Source organism: Musca autumnalis, unplaced genomic scaffold (assembly GCF_047663935.1).
Source record: "Musca autumnalis isolate F117 unplaced genomic scaffold, ASM4766393v1 scaffold_3, whole genome shotgun sequence".
In the NCBI taxonomy this organism is placed as follows: domain Eukaryota; kingdom Metazoa; phylum Arthropoda; class Insecta; order Diptera; family Muscidae; genus Musca; species Musca autumnalis.
In genome coordinates, this window is record NW_027411866.1 from 14,131,494 (window position 1) to 14,146,560 (window position 15,067).

Genomic DNA, 15,067 nt, shown 5'->3' on the forward strand with positions numbered 1-15,067 from the left:
GGAAGTAACCAAAGTAGGCGGGCGAAGTTCCGCCCATTTCTAGTTTTTTTTTTCGAAATATTCGAGTTAAGATATCTTGGAATCCTTGCATTTTAGGTATATAGTGCCTTTGACAACTTTACTGAAAAGGATGTGGGAAATTATTTTTATAAAAAAATTAACCCTCAAATTCTACAAAATATAATTTGGTTGCACAGTGTTATTATTACGTGTTTATTTCAGCTAAAGTCCATTGTTTGTTATATTAAAAAATTTGAATAACAACAAAATGTGAATATGCTTAGCTAAACTTCAAATTCCTACATTCTTCATGGGTACGAATTGGAAGCTGATTTCCTTTCTAACTATATATTTAAATATCAGTCTGATCAAAATTGATGTTAATGCTGAGATCTGCAGTTTGAAAGCTTTTAATGTTTAAAACTGTTCAATGACAATAATAAGTGATAGAAAATTGAAGAAACATTTTAAATAATGAAATGCAAGAAAGTTTTATTCAAAGCTTACGAAATATAAAGCTAAAGGAGTAAAGAAAAAATAAAAAAATAGAAGAAAAGAAAAACTTAATTATAGCTGGCTGAAAGGAAAATATAAAAAGCTTTTTAAAAAGATAAATAGCTTATAGAAAAAGAGGGCGAAACGAGCGAATAAAAATGCAACTATACTATAAGGGGGGAGGCTGCTATTTTGCCATCTAAAAATATTGCTTAAATTTTGTTATGCCTACAGCTATGGTATTATGGTCAACGCAACTAATTTCATATACTTTTTTTTAAGTTTTTGGAATTAAAACAAGAAAACAAGGCTTCGATTTAGTTCAAGTGTTGTTTTTTCTTTCTTTTTGTATTGTGTATTTACAACTGCGTGTTAGCTATGACAAAAACAATTTCTTATTCAAAAAGAGTTCTGTGATGATTTTTTGTGGTTGTTGTGTTTCTGGTTTTGCCAGTGCTTTCAAAAACAAATTTCGAAAGTTCTTAATGTTTATTTAATGAGCAGGTGTTTTAGATTATGGTGTTGTGTTGTTAACTCTTATAATACACGAAATATCCAAAAGAAGTTAAGAAGTAAAGGAAATAATTTAAAAATACCTTTTCCGTATCCAAACCCTTGGTCATGGCCCACGTGGATACCACATAATCCATAACACGTTCACTTAAGGCCTTTGGCACCTCATGCAGCTTCATAAACTCACGTACATTGTTCAGCATGTCGTGATATTTGGCCGTTGCCGAGGTCATTTGTTGTATGATCGTGGTGACATGACCGAAAATAGTGGCATAAAGTAGAGCTGTAGGGAAAAGTGGAAATTATATTTAGTTATTTATTGTGGATAGAAATAAGGTTTTTGAAAATTTGTTTATCTTTTAACTGTGTTAGTATTACTTGAGGAACAGGGGTTTAGCTGTTTGTTATAGATTAGCTTACGTTTTTGTTGCTACTTGTCTTTCTTAAAGAGTTTGAAAGGTGTATGCCTCTTTTTGGGGAGCAGAATTTAAACGCAAGCTAGAACAGTAATAAATGATGTTGTTGGAGTTTAGGGAGGGTGGAGGAATGACCCTTTGATTTCAAAATGTTTTAATGTGAATTTTCTTTACGAGCGCTGCTATCTAATTTAGTGATGAAAAATCACATGAAATCATTTTCAAATTCAAAGAAAAATATTGATTTTTTCTAAACTTAAAAACTGAAAACCATAGTAAAACTAAAAGATTGAAATAACTATAATTAACATAAAAAATAAATAAGAAATTGCAAGTCTTAAATGAAACAAGCCTTCAATTGAAGAATAATTCTAAAAAGACCAGAGACACTAGGTTTACTTGATATAAATAGAAGTTATCAAACTCAACCTTTGTCTTGCATGTGTGGTTGGATGTGTGTGTTGACTGCGCTAGATATCACTTTTTCAATACAAACTTCTTATGCCATGATAGCTCAATTTATTCATTCAATTAAAACTTTCATAAATAATGAACTTCGTTCTATTAACACCAACAATAAATAAAACATGTAAAAACGTATCAGCCAGCTGCGCTAACGGAGATATACCCTCTGTCTAGGAACTAAAGAAAATAACTAAAGAAAATAATTAAACTTTGTCAATCTAGCTATTTATTTAAAAGTATACTTAGTACATATAAATGTGGAATCTGTGGGTACCGTAATGTGTCATATACCAACAATTTTTAATAAGCAAAATTCTGATTCAAGGAGATATCGAAATCTTAAATTACGATAAACTAAGTGTTTTGAAACAGTTTGAGAGATATCTTGCACACTTGCCATTTTACTATGTGCCGGTAGGCTTTTTGGAGCTTTCGAGCCATTATCTCAGGAAGTATGGGCTTACTCCGAAAAAAATTGTACCGTTGTATCGTTGAAACAACATTCTGGAAAAAAATTCACATAGATCCCAAGTTTTTTGTGGGAGGTACCTGAAAGCGGTACCGATATAGTCCATATTCCACCCTGGTAAATGACTGGATGAAATAATACGATATGTAAAGTTTGGACTAATCAGACACTTTCTGCGAGGGTTATCTTGCAGATTTGTCATTTTAATTGGTGGCGACAGGGTTTCGTGGAGCTTTTAAGACTTAGGAAGTATGGACTTGCTACCGAAAAAACTGTACCGCCGTAAATCTTGTCACAAGCATAATCTGCTGAAAAGAATTTCAAATCGATGCGAGAGGTGATATTAAACTTGACTTTTTCCGAATTTTGTGTGGGAGGTAACCGAAGGAGTGGACCGATATATTCAATATTCCCCGATATATATCATATAACTGCAAAGTTATGACCAATTCGGATACTCCTTTCGAGACTATTGGTACGCACCATTTTAGCGAATATTTGGAACTTTTGTGGTGGAGGTACCCGAAGCAATGGACCAATGTGGCCTATGTTCGAACTTAAACTAAGTTCGGACAAAATATTAAGATACCCTTTTGTATGCTCCAGCAAGCGAAACAGACAGAGACTACATTGCTAAATTGACTCCAAATTGTCTGAAACGGATTTCGTTCAAACATACTTGGGGTCTAAAACCATTATTTCGATGAGTCATAAAAAGCTGAGGTTATAAAAAAATACTTTTCGCCAACAATATAGGCAATCTATAGGCAATAGACTTTCGACAGGTCTTCTGTGGGAAGGTGTTCTTAGAAATAACTTTTATGCCCGAAGAACTTCAAAAGTTCTTGAAGTAGTCGTCTATGGGTAGAAGACCTTTATAAAGTCAAAATATCTTCTGTAAACAGAAAACCTTCTCTAAAGAAAGGCCTTCTAAGGATAGAAGACATTCAACAGATCAGACCAGCAGACCTTCAAAAGTTATTCCATGGTCTTTCATGGACAGAAGATCTTTGAAGGGTTTTTTATGGAAAGAGGACTTACAGGGAGTCTTCTATGGGAAGCGGACCTTCAGGAGGTCTTTTATGGGAAAGAGACTTTTAAAAGGTATTCATGGTACAGAACACCGTCAAAAGGACTCCTATTCACAGAGGACCCTCAAAGGGTCCATTAAAAGGTCTTCAATGAATAGAAGACTCTTAAAAGGTCTTCTATAGGCAGACGACCCTTAAAAGGATTTATATGCACAGAAAACCTGTAAAAGGTCGCCCATGGATGGAAGACCCTCAAGGTCTTCTATGAAGAAGAAGGTCTTCCATGGGCAGAAAACCTCTCAAAGGTCTTCCATAGACACAAGACCTGTAAAAGGTCGTCTGTGAAGGAAAGGTCTTTTCTGGACAAAAGTCCTTCAAAAATTCTTCTACGAACAGAAAAGGAAAGGTCTTCTATGGACAGAATACCCTAAGAAGGTCTTCTATGGATAGAAGACCCTTAAAAGGTCTTCTATAGACAGAAGTCCTTCAAAAAGCCTTCTATGGGCAGAAGTCCTTCAAAAGTACAGAGGACCTTGAAATGGCTTTCTATGGACGGAAGACCTGTAAGACCTTCTATGAACAAAGGACCTGTAAAAATTCGTCAGTGAACGGAAGACCCTCAAAACGCCTTATATGGACAGAAGACCCTAACAAGGTCTTCAATGGACGAAGACCATTCGGAGGTATTTTATAGGCAGAAGACCCTAAGAAGGTATTTTATGGACTGAAGACCTTCAAAAGCTCTTCTTTCGAAAGAAGACCTTCAAAGGGTCTTCTTTGGCTAGAAGACCTTGAAAAGGCCTTCATTGGAAATAAGACCTTCAAAAGGTCCTCTTTGGACAGAAGACCTTCAAAAAGTCTTCTTTAGGCAGAAGATTTTTAAAAGGTCTTCTGTGGACAGAAGACATTCTTTGGAAAGATGACCTTCAGAGGTCTTCTATTGACAGAAGTCCTTCAAAAGGCCTTCTTTGGAAAGATGACCTTCAGAAGTCTTCTTTGGACAGGAGACCCTCAAAAGTCTTCTATGGACCGAAGACCTTTAAGGGCCTTCTGTGGTCAGAAGACTTTCAAAAGGTCTTCTTTGGACAAAAAAACCTTCTATGGGCAGACTTCTAAAAGGTCTCCTATGGACAGAAAAACTTTAAAGACTTTTATTGACAGAAGACCTTCCAAAGGTCCTCTTTGGACAGAAGACCTTCGAAAAGCCTTCTATGGGCAGAAAACCTTTAAAGGGTCTTCTTTGGAAAGATGTGCTTCAAAAGGTCTTCTTTGAATGGAAGACCTTCAAAAGGTCCTGTTTGGACAGAAGACTGTCAAAAGGTCTTCTATGGGCTGAAAAAGACCTATGAAAAAGAAAATACGTCTATGAACAAAAGACCTTTAAACGGCCTTCTATGAACAGAAGGCCTTCAAAAGGTCTTCTTCTATGGGCAGAAGACTTTTAAGGGGTCTTCTTTGGACTGAAGATCATCAAACTGTCTTTTATGGACAGAAGACCTTTGAAAGGTCTTCTATGGACATTAGCCCTTCAAAAGAAAACCTGTTAAAAAGAATTCTATGAACAAAAGACCTTTAAAATGTCTTCTATGAACAGAAGACTTTCAAACGGCTTTCTATGGACGGAAGACCTATTAGACCTTCTATAAACAAAGGTCCCTTAAAAGTTCGTCAATGAACGGAAGACTCCCAAAGGGTCTTCTTTGGATAGAAGACCTTAAAAAGATCTTCTATGAAGAAGAATTTCTTATATAGGCAGAAGACTTCTAAAAGGTTTTCTATGGAGAGAATTCACGTAAAAGATCGAATTCCTGAATGGTCTGTTTTGCACAGAAGACCTTCACAAGGACTTCTATAAAAAGTTACTCTATAGACAGAAGACCCTCAAAAGGTCTCCTATGGACAGAAAACTCTAACAAGGTCTTCAATAGACGGAGGACAATTAACAGGTCTTTTGTAGGCAGAAGAACAAGGTATTCTATGGACAGAGGAACTTTAAATCGTCTTCATTGGACAGAAGACCTTCAAAAATCCTCTTTGAACAGAAGAACTTCAAAAGGTCTTCTAGGAAGGAATACCTTCAAAAGATTCTCTTTGGACAGAAGACCTTCAAAAGATCTTCTATAAAAAAGACCTTGAAAATGTCCTCTTTGGATAGAAGACCTTCAAAAGGTCTTCTATGGGCAGAAGGCTTTTAAGGGGTCTTATTTGGGCAAAAACCTATAAAGGGTGTTCTATATACAGAAGACATTCAAAAGGTCTTCTATAGACAGAAGACCTTCTTTGGAAAGATGACCTTCAGAGGTCTTCTATGGAGAGAAAACCTTCAAAAGGCCTTCCTTGGAAAGATGACCTTCAGAGGTCTTCTTTGGATAGAAGACCTTCAAAAGTCTTCTATGGATAGAATGCCTTTAAAGGGTCTTCTGTGGACAGAATACCTTCAAAAGGTCTTTTAGGAAAAAAGTCTTTCAGTGGGCAGACAACCCTTAAAAGGTCTTCTATGGACAGAAAACCTTTAAAGGTCTTCTATGGACAGAAGACCTTCAAAAGGCCTTCTTTGGACAGAAGACCTTCAAAAGGTCTTCTATGGACAGCATACCTTTAAAGGGTCTTCTGTGGACAGAAGACCTTCACAAGGTCTTCTTTGGACAGATGAGCTTTAAAAGGTCTTCTTTGGACGGAAGACCTCCAAAAGGTCCTGTTTGGACAGAAGACTTTCAAAAGGTCTTCTATGAGCAGAAAGAATACCTTCAAAATGTCTTCTCTGGGCAGAAGACCTTTAAAAGGTCTTCTATCGACATAACCCTTTCAAAAGTCTTCTATGGACAGACGACCTTCAAAAGGGTTTCTTTGGGCAGAAAACCTTCAAAAGGTCCTCTTTGGATAGAAGACCTTCAAAAGGTCATCAGTGGATAGAAGATCTTCAAAGGGGTTTCTATGGGCAGAAGACCTTCAAATGATCCTCTTTGGACAGCAGACTTTCAAAATGACTTCTATAAACAGAAGACCTTCAAAATGTCCTCTCTGGATAGAAGACCTACAAAAGGTTTTCTATGGTCAGCAGACTTTTAAAGCGTCTTCTGTGGGCGGAAGACCTTCAAAAGTCTTCTATGGAAAGAAAACCTTCAAAAGGTCTTCTATGAACAGACGACCTTTAAAAGATCTTATATGGAAAGAAGTCCTTTGAAAGGCATTCTATGGACATAATACTTTCTAAAGGTATTTTTTGGAAAGAAGACATTCAAAAAGCTCCTCTTTGGGGAGAAGACCTTTAAAGGGTCTTCTGTGGACATAGGACCTTTAAAGGGTGTTCTATGGACAGAGGACCTTCAAAAGATCTGTTGTGGACAGAAGGCCTGTAAAAGGAAATTCTACCATCAAAACGTCTTCTATGGACAATAGACCTACAAAAGGTATGCTCTGGACAGAAGAACTTCAAAAGGTCTTCTTCGGACAGAAGACCTTCAAAAGGTCTTTTATGAATAGAAGGCTTTCAAGTGGTCTTTTATGAATGACAGACGATCAAAACGTATACTATGGACAGAAGACATTCAAAAGGGCTTCTATGGGCAGATGACTTTTAAAGGGTTTTCTGTGGACAGAAAACCTTAAAAAAGTCTTTTGTGGACAGAAGATCTTTAAAGGGAATTTAATGGAAGTATAACTCCAAACCTCGAAAAGTTCTTCTAAAGAGAGATTACCTTTGAAAGGGGTTCTTTGGACAGATCACCTATAACATGTCTTTTATCGAGAAAAGGCCTTTACAAGGTCTTCTATGGGCAGGACGACCATCAAAAGGTCTTATATGGATAGGGGACCTTTAAACAGTCTTTCCTCAAAAGGTCTTTTATAGACAGAATATTTTAAATAGGTCTTCTTTAGACAGAAGACCTCCAAATGGTCTTTTATGGATTGAAGAACTTGAAAAGGTCTTTTATGGGCAGAATACACTCAAAAGGGCTTCTATGGAGAGAATAACCTGAAAAGGTCTTCTGCGACAGAAGATCATCAAAAGGTCTTCTATGGACCTTAAAAGTTTTTCTATGGACAAAAGATCCTAAAAGGTGTTTTATGGACAGAAGGCTTTTATAAGACCTTCAAACCCTAGAATAGAGCCGATAACTTAAAAACGATGTACTCCGTTCCACATGACTGCTTCGCCTATTATTTCTATGGTTGATGACTTATGAGTGGGCACGAGCAACTCTGATAGCATTTTCCCGATGCTGATTACCTATGATTCCATTTAATGCATAATATATGACCCCTGAGCCAACCTACTGGGCTTATCTGGCCAATGTTAGATGATTTTTGAGCCCTTCTACTCGATGGTAGAGGACCTTTGAGCCGACCTATTTTACGGAAGATGATCGCTGATAACACTGCTCAACAAAATTGAAAAAGTTGAATGTTTCAGACGAAATTGCAGTTGTTTCTAGATGAAATCGGCGAGTTATTTTCAAATCCGGTCCCGGTTTTTCTCCATCAGCTCTTGTTTTTGAGATATAGCTCAAAATCGGTTTTTACGAGTTTAACCCAGACTTTCGTTATTTTCGGATACAAACAAATACTTTTTTGTGGGTTTTTCGTCATTAATATATTAAGGAGATTTTGTAAGCTCGATACAAATCGTTTTTGAAATAGTTATGGTGAGTATATATCAAAAAAACATAGAAAATATACGACTGACGTTGTAAAAAGTGATTATTTTGAGTATTTTAAGCTACAATTACGTCATCGGGGGAAGTCATAGGACCTTCATATGAGAATGAGGATATGCTTAGGGTGTCCAGTATTCAAATATATAATATAAAGTTCATACCGCCCATGATTCGACCATAACCTAAAAATTATCATGAAGACTGCCATTGAAAAGTAAATGGCTTATGTGGTAATGATATCAGTGGTAAATTATGTCCCTTTTGCAGTCTTCATGGCGATTTTTAGGTTATGGCCGAATCATGGGGGCTATGAACTTTATATTATACATTTGAATACTGAATTATATAGTAGACACCCTAAGCATATCCGGAGTACCATATGAAGATCTTATGACTTCTCGCGAAGATGTAATTACAGCTTAAAGTACTCAAAATATGCAATTTTTACAAGGTCCGTCGTATATTTTCTATATTTTTTGATATATACTAACCATAACTATTTCAAAAACGATTTGTATCGAGCGTACAACATCTCCTTAATATATTAATGTCGAAAAACCCACAAAAAATATTTGTTTGTATCCGAAAATAACGAAAGTCTGGGTTAAACTCGTAAAAACCGATTTTGAGCTATATCTCAAAAACAAGAGCTGATGGAGAAAAACCGGGACCGGATTTGAAAATAACTCGCCGATTTCATCTAGAAACAACTGCAACTTCGGTTGAAAGAAAAGTCATGTTTACCAGTGTAATCAATGGTAGGTGACGTCTGAACGCATCAGATGGCATTCGACCACATCTACGATACTATCCGCCCACCCTGATTAACTCATTGATCTTTCAAAGAATGGTGCTTAATACGTTTTCGGAAGCAGTCAATATTAGAGGAGACTTATTTTTTCTCACATTTAAGCCTTAAGCCAAAACATTGTTTGGTTCGTCAAAAATCTCTACCTCCAGATTTTTTGGAATAATTTAATTTTCCCAAGTTTCGCTAATTTTAAAATATAACAACCAACTCAAACACACAAATTTAACAACCAAAATAAAATAAATACAAGAATACTTTCCTTCTGTTATATAAAATATTATACCGGGTGTACAAAATAAAAACAATAAAAGGTAAGGGGAAATGGAAAACTACAACAACTTTTGGTAACATTTATTAGTTCTAGCTGCGTTACATAAAGAAATGTGCGCTATGGGGGTCTATAAAATATGAACGTAATGGAAAATTTGTACTCCAAGAAAATTGATTAAAATATTAAAATTTTTAACTGTTATACTGACGTAATAAACTGTTGTACTGGCATACTAAACTGTCATACTGGAGTATTTGATACTGAATTTAATCATTTTTATATTGAATATTTAAGAGAATGAAAAAAATAGTTTGAAATAGACAGTTTAAAAAAATAAGACTGGCATACTTTTATAAGAAAAAAAAACTGTTATAACATAATTATTTGTGATTTTAGTAGTGGTAAACTTGTTTTTTTACGAAAATTGATCCATATTAAATGAAGCCGAATATTTTTTCTATCATATATAACTGTTATATTTTTCACAAAAACTGTTATATTGAACTATTTTAAACTGAATATTATCGTTTCCTATAACAAATTTGAATGAACTTTTAAAAAATTATATAATAAACTGTTATACTGGAGTATTTGATACTGAAATTAAACAATTTCTATATTGAATTTTTAAGAGAATGGATAAAATTGAAGCAGAGTTTACGAAAATGAAACTGTTATACTTAAAAAACTGCTATAACATAATTTTTGTTGATGTAAGTAGTGGAAAAATTGTTTTTTAGGAAATGTGATCCAAATAAAATTATGCCGAATTTTTTTCTATCATATATAACTGTTATACTCTTTAGAAAAACTGTTATACTGAAATATTTTAGACTGAATATTATCGCTTTCAATAAAAAATTGAAAAGACTATGAAAAAGCTCTGAACACTACTTTAAATATCTATTAAACTGTCATACTACATTATAAAAACTGGTATAACATTATCTAATTCGTAAATAAGCTGTTTGTATTAAAATATTAGAATCCAGCAGTCAGTGGTTGACTAGTTTCCTTTCTTCAAAACTGTTATACTAAATTTACAAACTGTTATACTAGATTTTTTATGAAATACAAAAATTGTTATTTCATTAATATATGCTCAATGTTGTTATTGTTTTAAGGATATTTTTCTTCGTATTTAACTGTTATACTGACTATTTTTATATATTGATTTTTTAAGAGAATGAACAAATAATTTGACATAGACAGTTTACAAAAAGAAAACTGCCATACTTAAAAAAACTGTTATAAAATAATTATTTGTGATGTAAGTAGTGGTAATCTTGTTTGTTTTTAAGAAAATTGATTCAAATAAAATTATGCCGAATATTTTTCTATCATATATAACTGTTATACTCTTCAGGGAAACTGTTATATTGAAATATTTTGAACTGAATATTATCGCTTTCTATAACAAATTTGAATAGACTATGAAAAAACTGTGAACACTACTTTAAATATCTATTAAACTGTCATACTACATTATAAAAACTGTTATAATATTATATAATTCGTAAATAAGCTTTTTGTATTAAAATATTAGAATCCAGCAGCCAGTGGTTGACTAGTTTCCATTTCTTCAGAACTGTTATACTAAAGGTATAAACTGTTATACTGTTAAATATGTTATTTTATTAAAATATGCTCAAAGTTGTTATTGTTTTAAGGATATTTTCCTTCGGTTTTAACTGTTATACTAGTAGTGGTAAACTTGCTTGTTTGTAAGAAAATTGATCCAAATAAAATTATGTGGATTTGATGTCTATCATATAAAACTATTATACTCTTCCGAGAAACTGTTATATTAAAATATTTTGAACTGAATATTATCGCTTTCTACAACAAATTTGAATAGACTATGAAACAAACTGTGAACACTACTTTAAATATCTATTAAACTGTCATTCTACATTATAAAAACTGTTATAACATTATCCAATTCATAAATAAGCTTTTTGTATTAAAATATTAGAATCCAGCAGCGAGTGGTTGACTAGTTTCCCTTTCTTCAAACCTGTTATACTAAATTTACAGACTGTTATACTAGATTTTTTTATTAGATAAAAAAATATATTCAAAGAAATTTGATTTAAATAAAATTATGCCGAATATTTTTCTATAATATGTAACTTTTATACTCTTCAGAAACACCGTTATATTGCAATATTTCAAACTGAAACAAATTTGAATGATCTATGAAAAAATCTTTGAATTAAACTGTCATATTATATTAAAAAAAACTGTTATAACATTATCTAATTCATAAAAAAAGCTTCTTTTTATTAAAATATTAGAATCCAGCAATGGTTGACTAATTTCCCTTGCTTCAAAACTGTTATACTAATTTTACAAACTGTTATACTATATATTTTTTTATAAAATAAACAAAATATGTTATTTTATTAAAATATGCTCAAAATTATTATTGTTTTAAGAATATTTTCGTTCGTATATAACTGTTATACTAGCATGTTAAATAAGGAAATGTAATAAGAAAATCGGTTTTAATTATTTTTAAATAAATAAAAACACTCTTCAAAAATAATTCCCCCATTCTATGTTTGCGCACATTTCATTTATGTCATTCTTCTTTATGTTTCAAGAACTACCAAAGCGTTATACATTTAATTCAGTATCACTTTAGCGTTTTTTAATATTCTATTTAATAGCAATAGAATGACGTGGCAACGGAACGTGTTAAAAACACTGCACCTGCAATTATCATCATGCAGATGGTGAACACCTTCTCGTTGTCCGTCTCGGCGGCGACATTGCCAAATCCCACCTAGAAAACGAAAAAAATTGGAGAAAAGTGGAAAAGAAAGTTAATATTAAAAAAGTTTTGCAATTTTATGGGTCTATAATACAGAAAGGGGGCGTTTGAAATGATTTACTTTTCTTGTTCACTTCAATAACTTACCGATGTCATGCATGTCATGGTAAAATACAAGGCCGTTACATACATACTCTTACGCGAGGGACCATTTATCAGTTCTGTTGAATCATTATTATAGATATATGAATAGGGTGATTGTGTTACATTGGCCAATTTCCAAAGCCAACTATATTGGATCTGAAAAAAAACGCAATTGATACTAATTTCGTTTTCACTCAAAAGAGAGTGTTGCGGTTACTTACTCCATTATCAGCATCCGTTCGACCAATTGAATACCATATACATGCCAACCAATGGGCCACTAACATATAAAAACACAACAGTAATATCAACATGGCGGCACCGTATTCCAAATAACGATCCAATTTTCGTACAACTCTACCCAGTCGCAGTAAGCGAACAACCTTTAAAGCACTAAATAGCGAACCAATGCCGTCTTCATCCCTATCGAAGGCATTGAAGACATCATATGGCAGGCAACTGAGCAAGTCAATAATGAACCATGATTTAAGATAATTCATACGTATCACCTTTGGATCGCTGACAACTTCACCGCCAGGACCCACAAATGTTGTATGAAAATTTAAAACTAAAAAAAAGAAACAGAATAAGTAGAATATTAGAGAAATATATTACTGGCGGGGTCATTGTGGGGAATGTGAGTGTGTTTGTTTCAAGACTTTTGTTTGTCTTAAAATTTGTAATGCCGCATCACGTTTCCACTGCATTTCTTTTGTTTTGTCTTGCTGAAAGTTTTTTGAAACTGATTTATGAATTTATTCATAACCACTCGGGGCTTTTGTAGGTTATGTTTATGGCAATGTGCGTCTGTGTATTTTGTTTAGCAATGCGTGGCTGTAATGCATGAAAACAATCAGGGAGTATATGAATGATGTGAATACAAAAAGGTTTAAGCAATGGTGTGATGAGGCTTAAGGACAACATTTTTTATACATTCCAAAATAGCAAACATACCCGTTGGGAAATGGCGACAAAACTGTTAAACAGGAGATTTTTTCATAAATTTGTGGATTTGTTATGTTTATGTAACATCGTTTGTCAAAAATTGATACTGTAATACATTCGCTTTAACTGATAACCTTTTCATATTTTAATTTGCATACCCAATGCTGGTACGTCTCATATTTATAGCTGTTATACTGATGTTTTAACTGTTATGCAACGTTTTAAATTCGTCATTGAAAATTGTTATATTACTGTGCCTAAAACTGTTATACATGTGGTTTACAAACTTTAATCATAATTTTTCGTTCTGAAAAGACTTTTGAAAGATTTTGGCAATAATTTATCTTGCCTCACATTGAAAATTTTGATTTTTTCACCTATTACGAAGCTGTATAATCTGTTATACTTGAAATATTTAATTAAAAAATCAGATATAGCAATATTTCTAGGAAAATATTATAGAACAGTTTTGTTATATGTCATACTTATATCTTGTTATGAAGAAAACAATTCATACATGCGTTTTTAATGATTTACGAGAAAATGGATAATTTTACTCTTTAAACACTTATTTGGTATCTTTTTTCCTCGTAGAAAACTGTTATAATCTGTTTCTCTTGGAAAATTGCAATAAAATCAAAAAATAATGCAAACTTGTCTACAAAATGCAAAGAAAACACCATTGATATCAAAATTTCAAATTTTCAAAAAAAGTGTTATACTACGAAATATGTAAATTGTACCTTATCGAGATCAGTTATAATATGTTATAATGCAAAACGAATTGCCAAGTAGTGCATTTTGAATGTTTTTAGACGAAGGATGGGAAATACTTGGGAATTTGTTGCATAAACATCTGTTATACTACTGCTACCAACTGTCATATACCCCAATTTTGAATGAAAAAATAAATTAAGAACAATTAATTAAATACATTAATGAAATTTTATATGTTGTGTTATATAAAAGTGTTTTGTAAACTATTGTACTATTGATGATGATTCTATGTGAAACTGTTATAATTGTAAAAATGTATTATACCCAAAGTAAGACATTTTAAACAATTTACTAAAAAAAAAAAAATAATCAAAAATATTCAATATCAACAAAAATCAGTTTCTTAGTTTAGTACGTACGTGAAACTGTTATAATTTGAAAATGTGTGATTATATAACACTTTTTTATTAAAATACTAAAAGTTTTGTTTTAAATAACCCTGCGTATGATTTATTGTCATATACGAATCTGTTATAAACTGAAAATTAATGACTACGTGACAATTTAACGAATACATAATCTATTTTACTGCACAGTTATTCCAAAATAATCATTTTGATATTTCATGACCCTGTTATACTTTGAATTTTTGTCAAAAATGTTCACTTTTTTAATACGTTCAAAAGAGTTTGGCAGAAAATAAGCCTCTGTATGCATTTATGTCATATATTCAACTGTTATACTGGGAAGTTTTTGTTGCAAAATAAGGAATTATAAGTAATTTAGTACAAAAAGCAATGAATTGATAAATAAAATTAAAATTTTGTCATTATATGTCTCATATCGAATGTTATAAACTGTTATACTTTGAATTCTTATGGTAAAATAAATTACTTTTAAATAAAACGTGTAACCATTTATGTTTTTATGACATCTACGAAACTGTTATACTTGAGAACAAATTTTAAAATAATTAAGTTTATACGAGTAATAGGAAATTTGAATGAAATGGAAAATTTTTACATTTAGGCAGTCGCTTTAAACTGTTATACTTGTCTTAAATACTCAGTATTATTTACTTATGATTTCTTGTTTTATTCAAAACTGTTATAATCTGTTATACGTGAATATTGTGTGGCTACATAATTAATTTTACTGCATAATTATTCCAAATAATTTCACTGCATAATTATTCCATTTAGGCAGTGCTCTAAACTGTTCTACTTGTTTTAAATAATACCGAGTATGATTTTTTGTTATATACAAAACTGTTATAATCTGTTATACTTGAAAATTGTTTGGCTACATAATTAATTGTACTGCATAATTATTCCAAAATAAGCATTTTGATACTTT

At 32.5% G+C, this 15,067-nt stretch overlaps 1 protein-coding gene across 1 annotated transcript in view; it reads right to left on the reverse strand.

Moving 5' to 3' along the window:
* eag (potassium voltage-gated channel protein ether a go-go) overlaps positions 1–15,067 on the reverse strand; it is a 238,467-nt gene that overhangs the window by 23,701 nt on the left and 199,699 nt on the right. Inside the window, exons 10-13 of the mRNA XM_073972866.1 lie at positions 12,271–12,617; positions 12,053–12,205; positions 11,845–11,917; positions 1,092–1,291 (exon numbers count right to left, since the gene is read on the reverse strand). Of these exons, the coding sequence (XP_073828967.1) occupies positions 1,092–1,291; positions 11,845–11,917; positions 12,053–12,205; positions 12,271–12,617 (773 nt within the window). The remainder of the gene's footprint in view (positions 1–1,091; positions 1,292–11,844; positions 11,918–12,052; positions 12,206–12,270; positions 12,618–15,067) is intronic.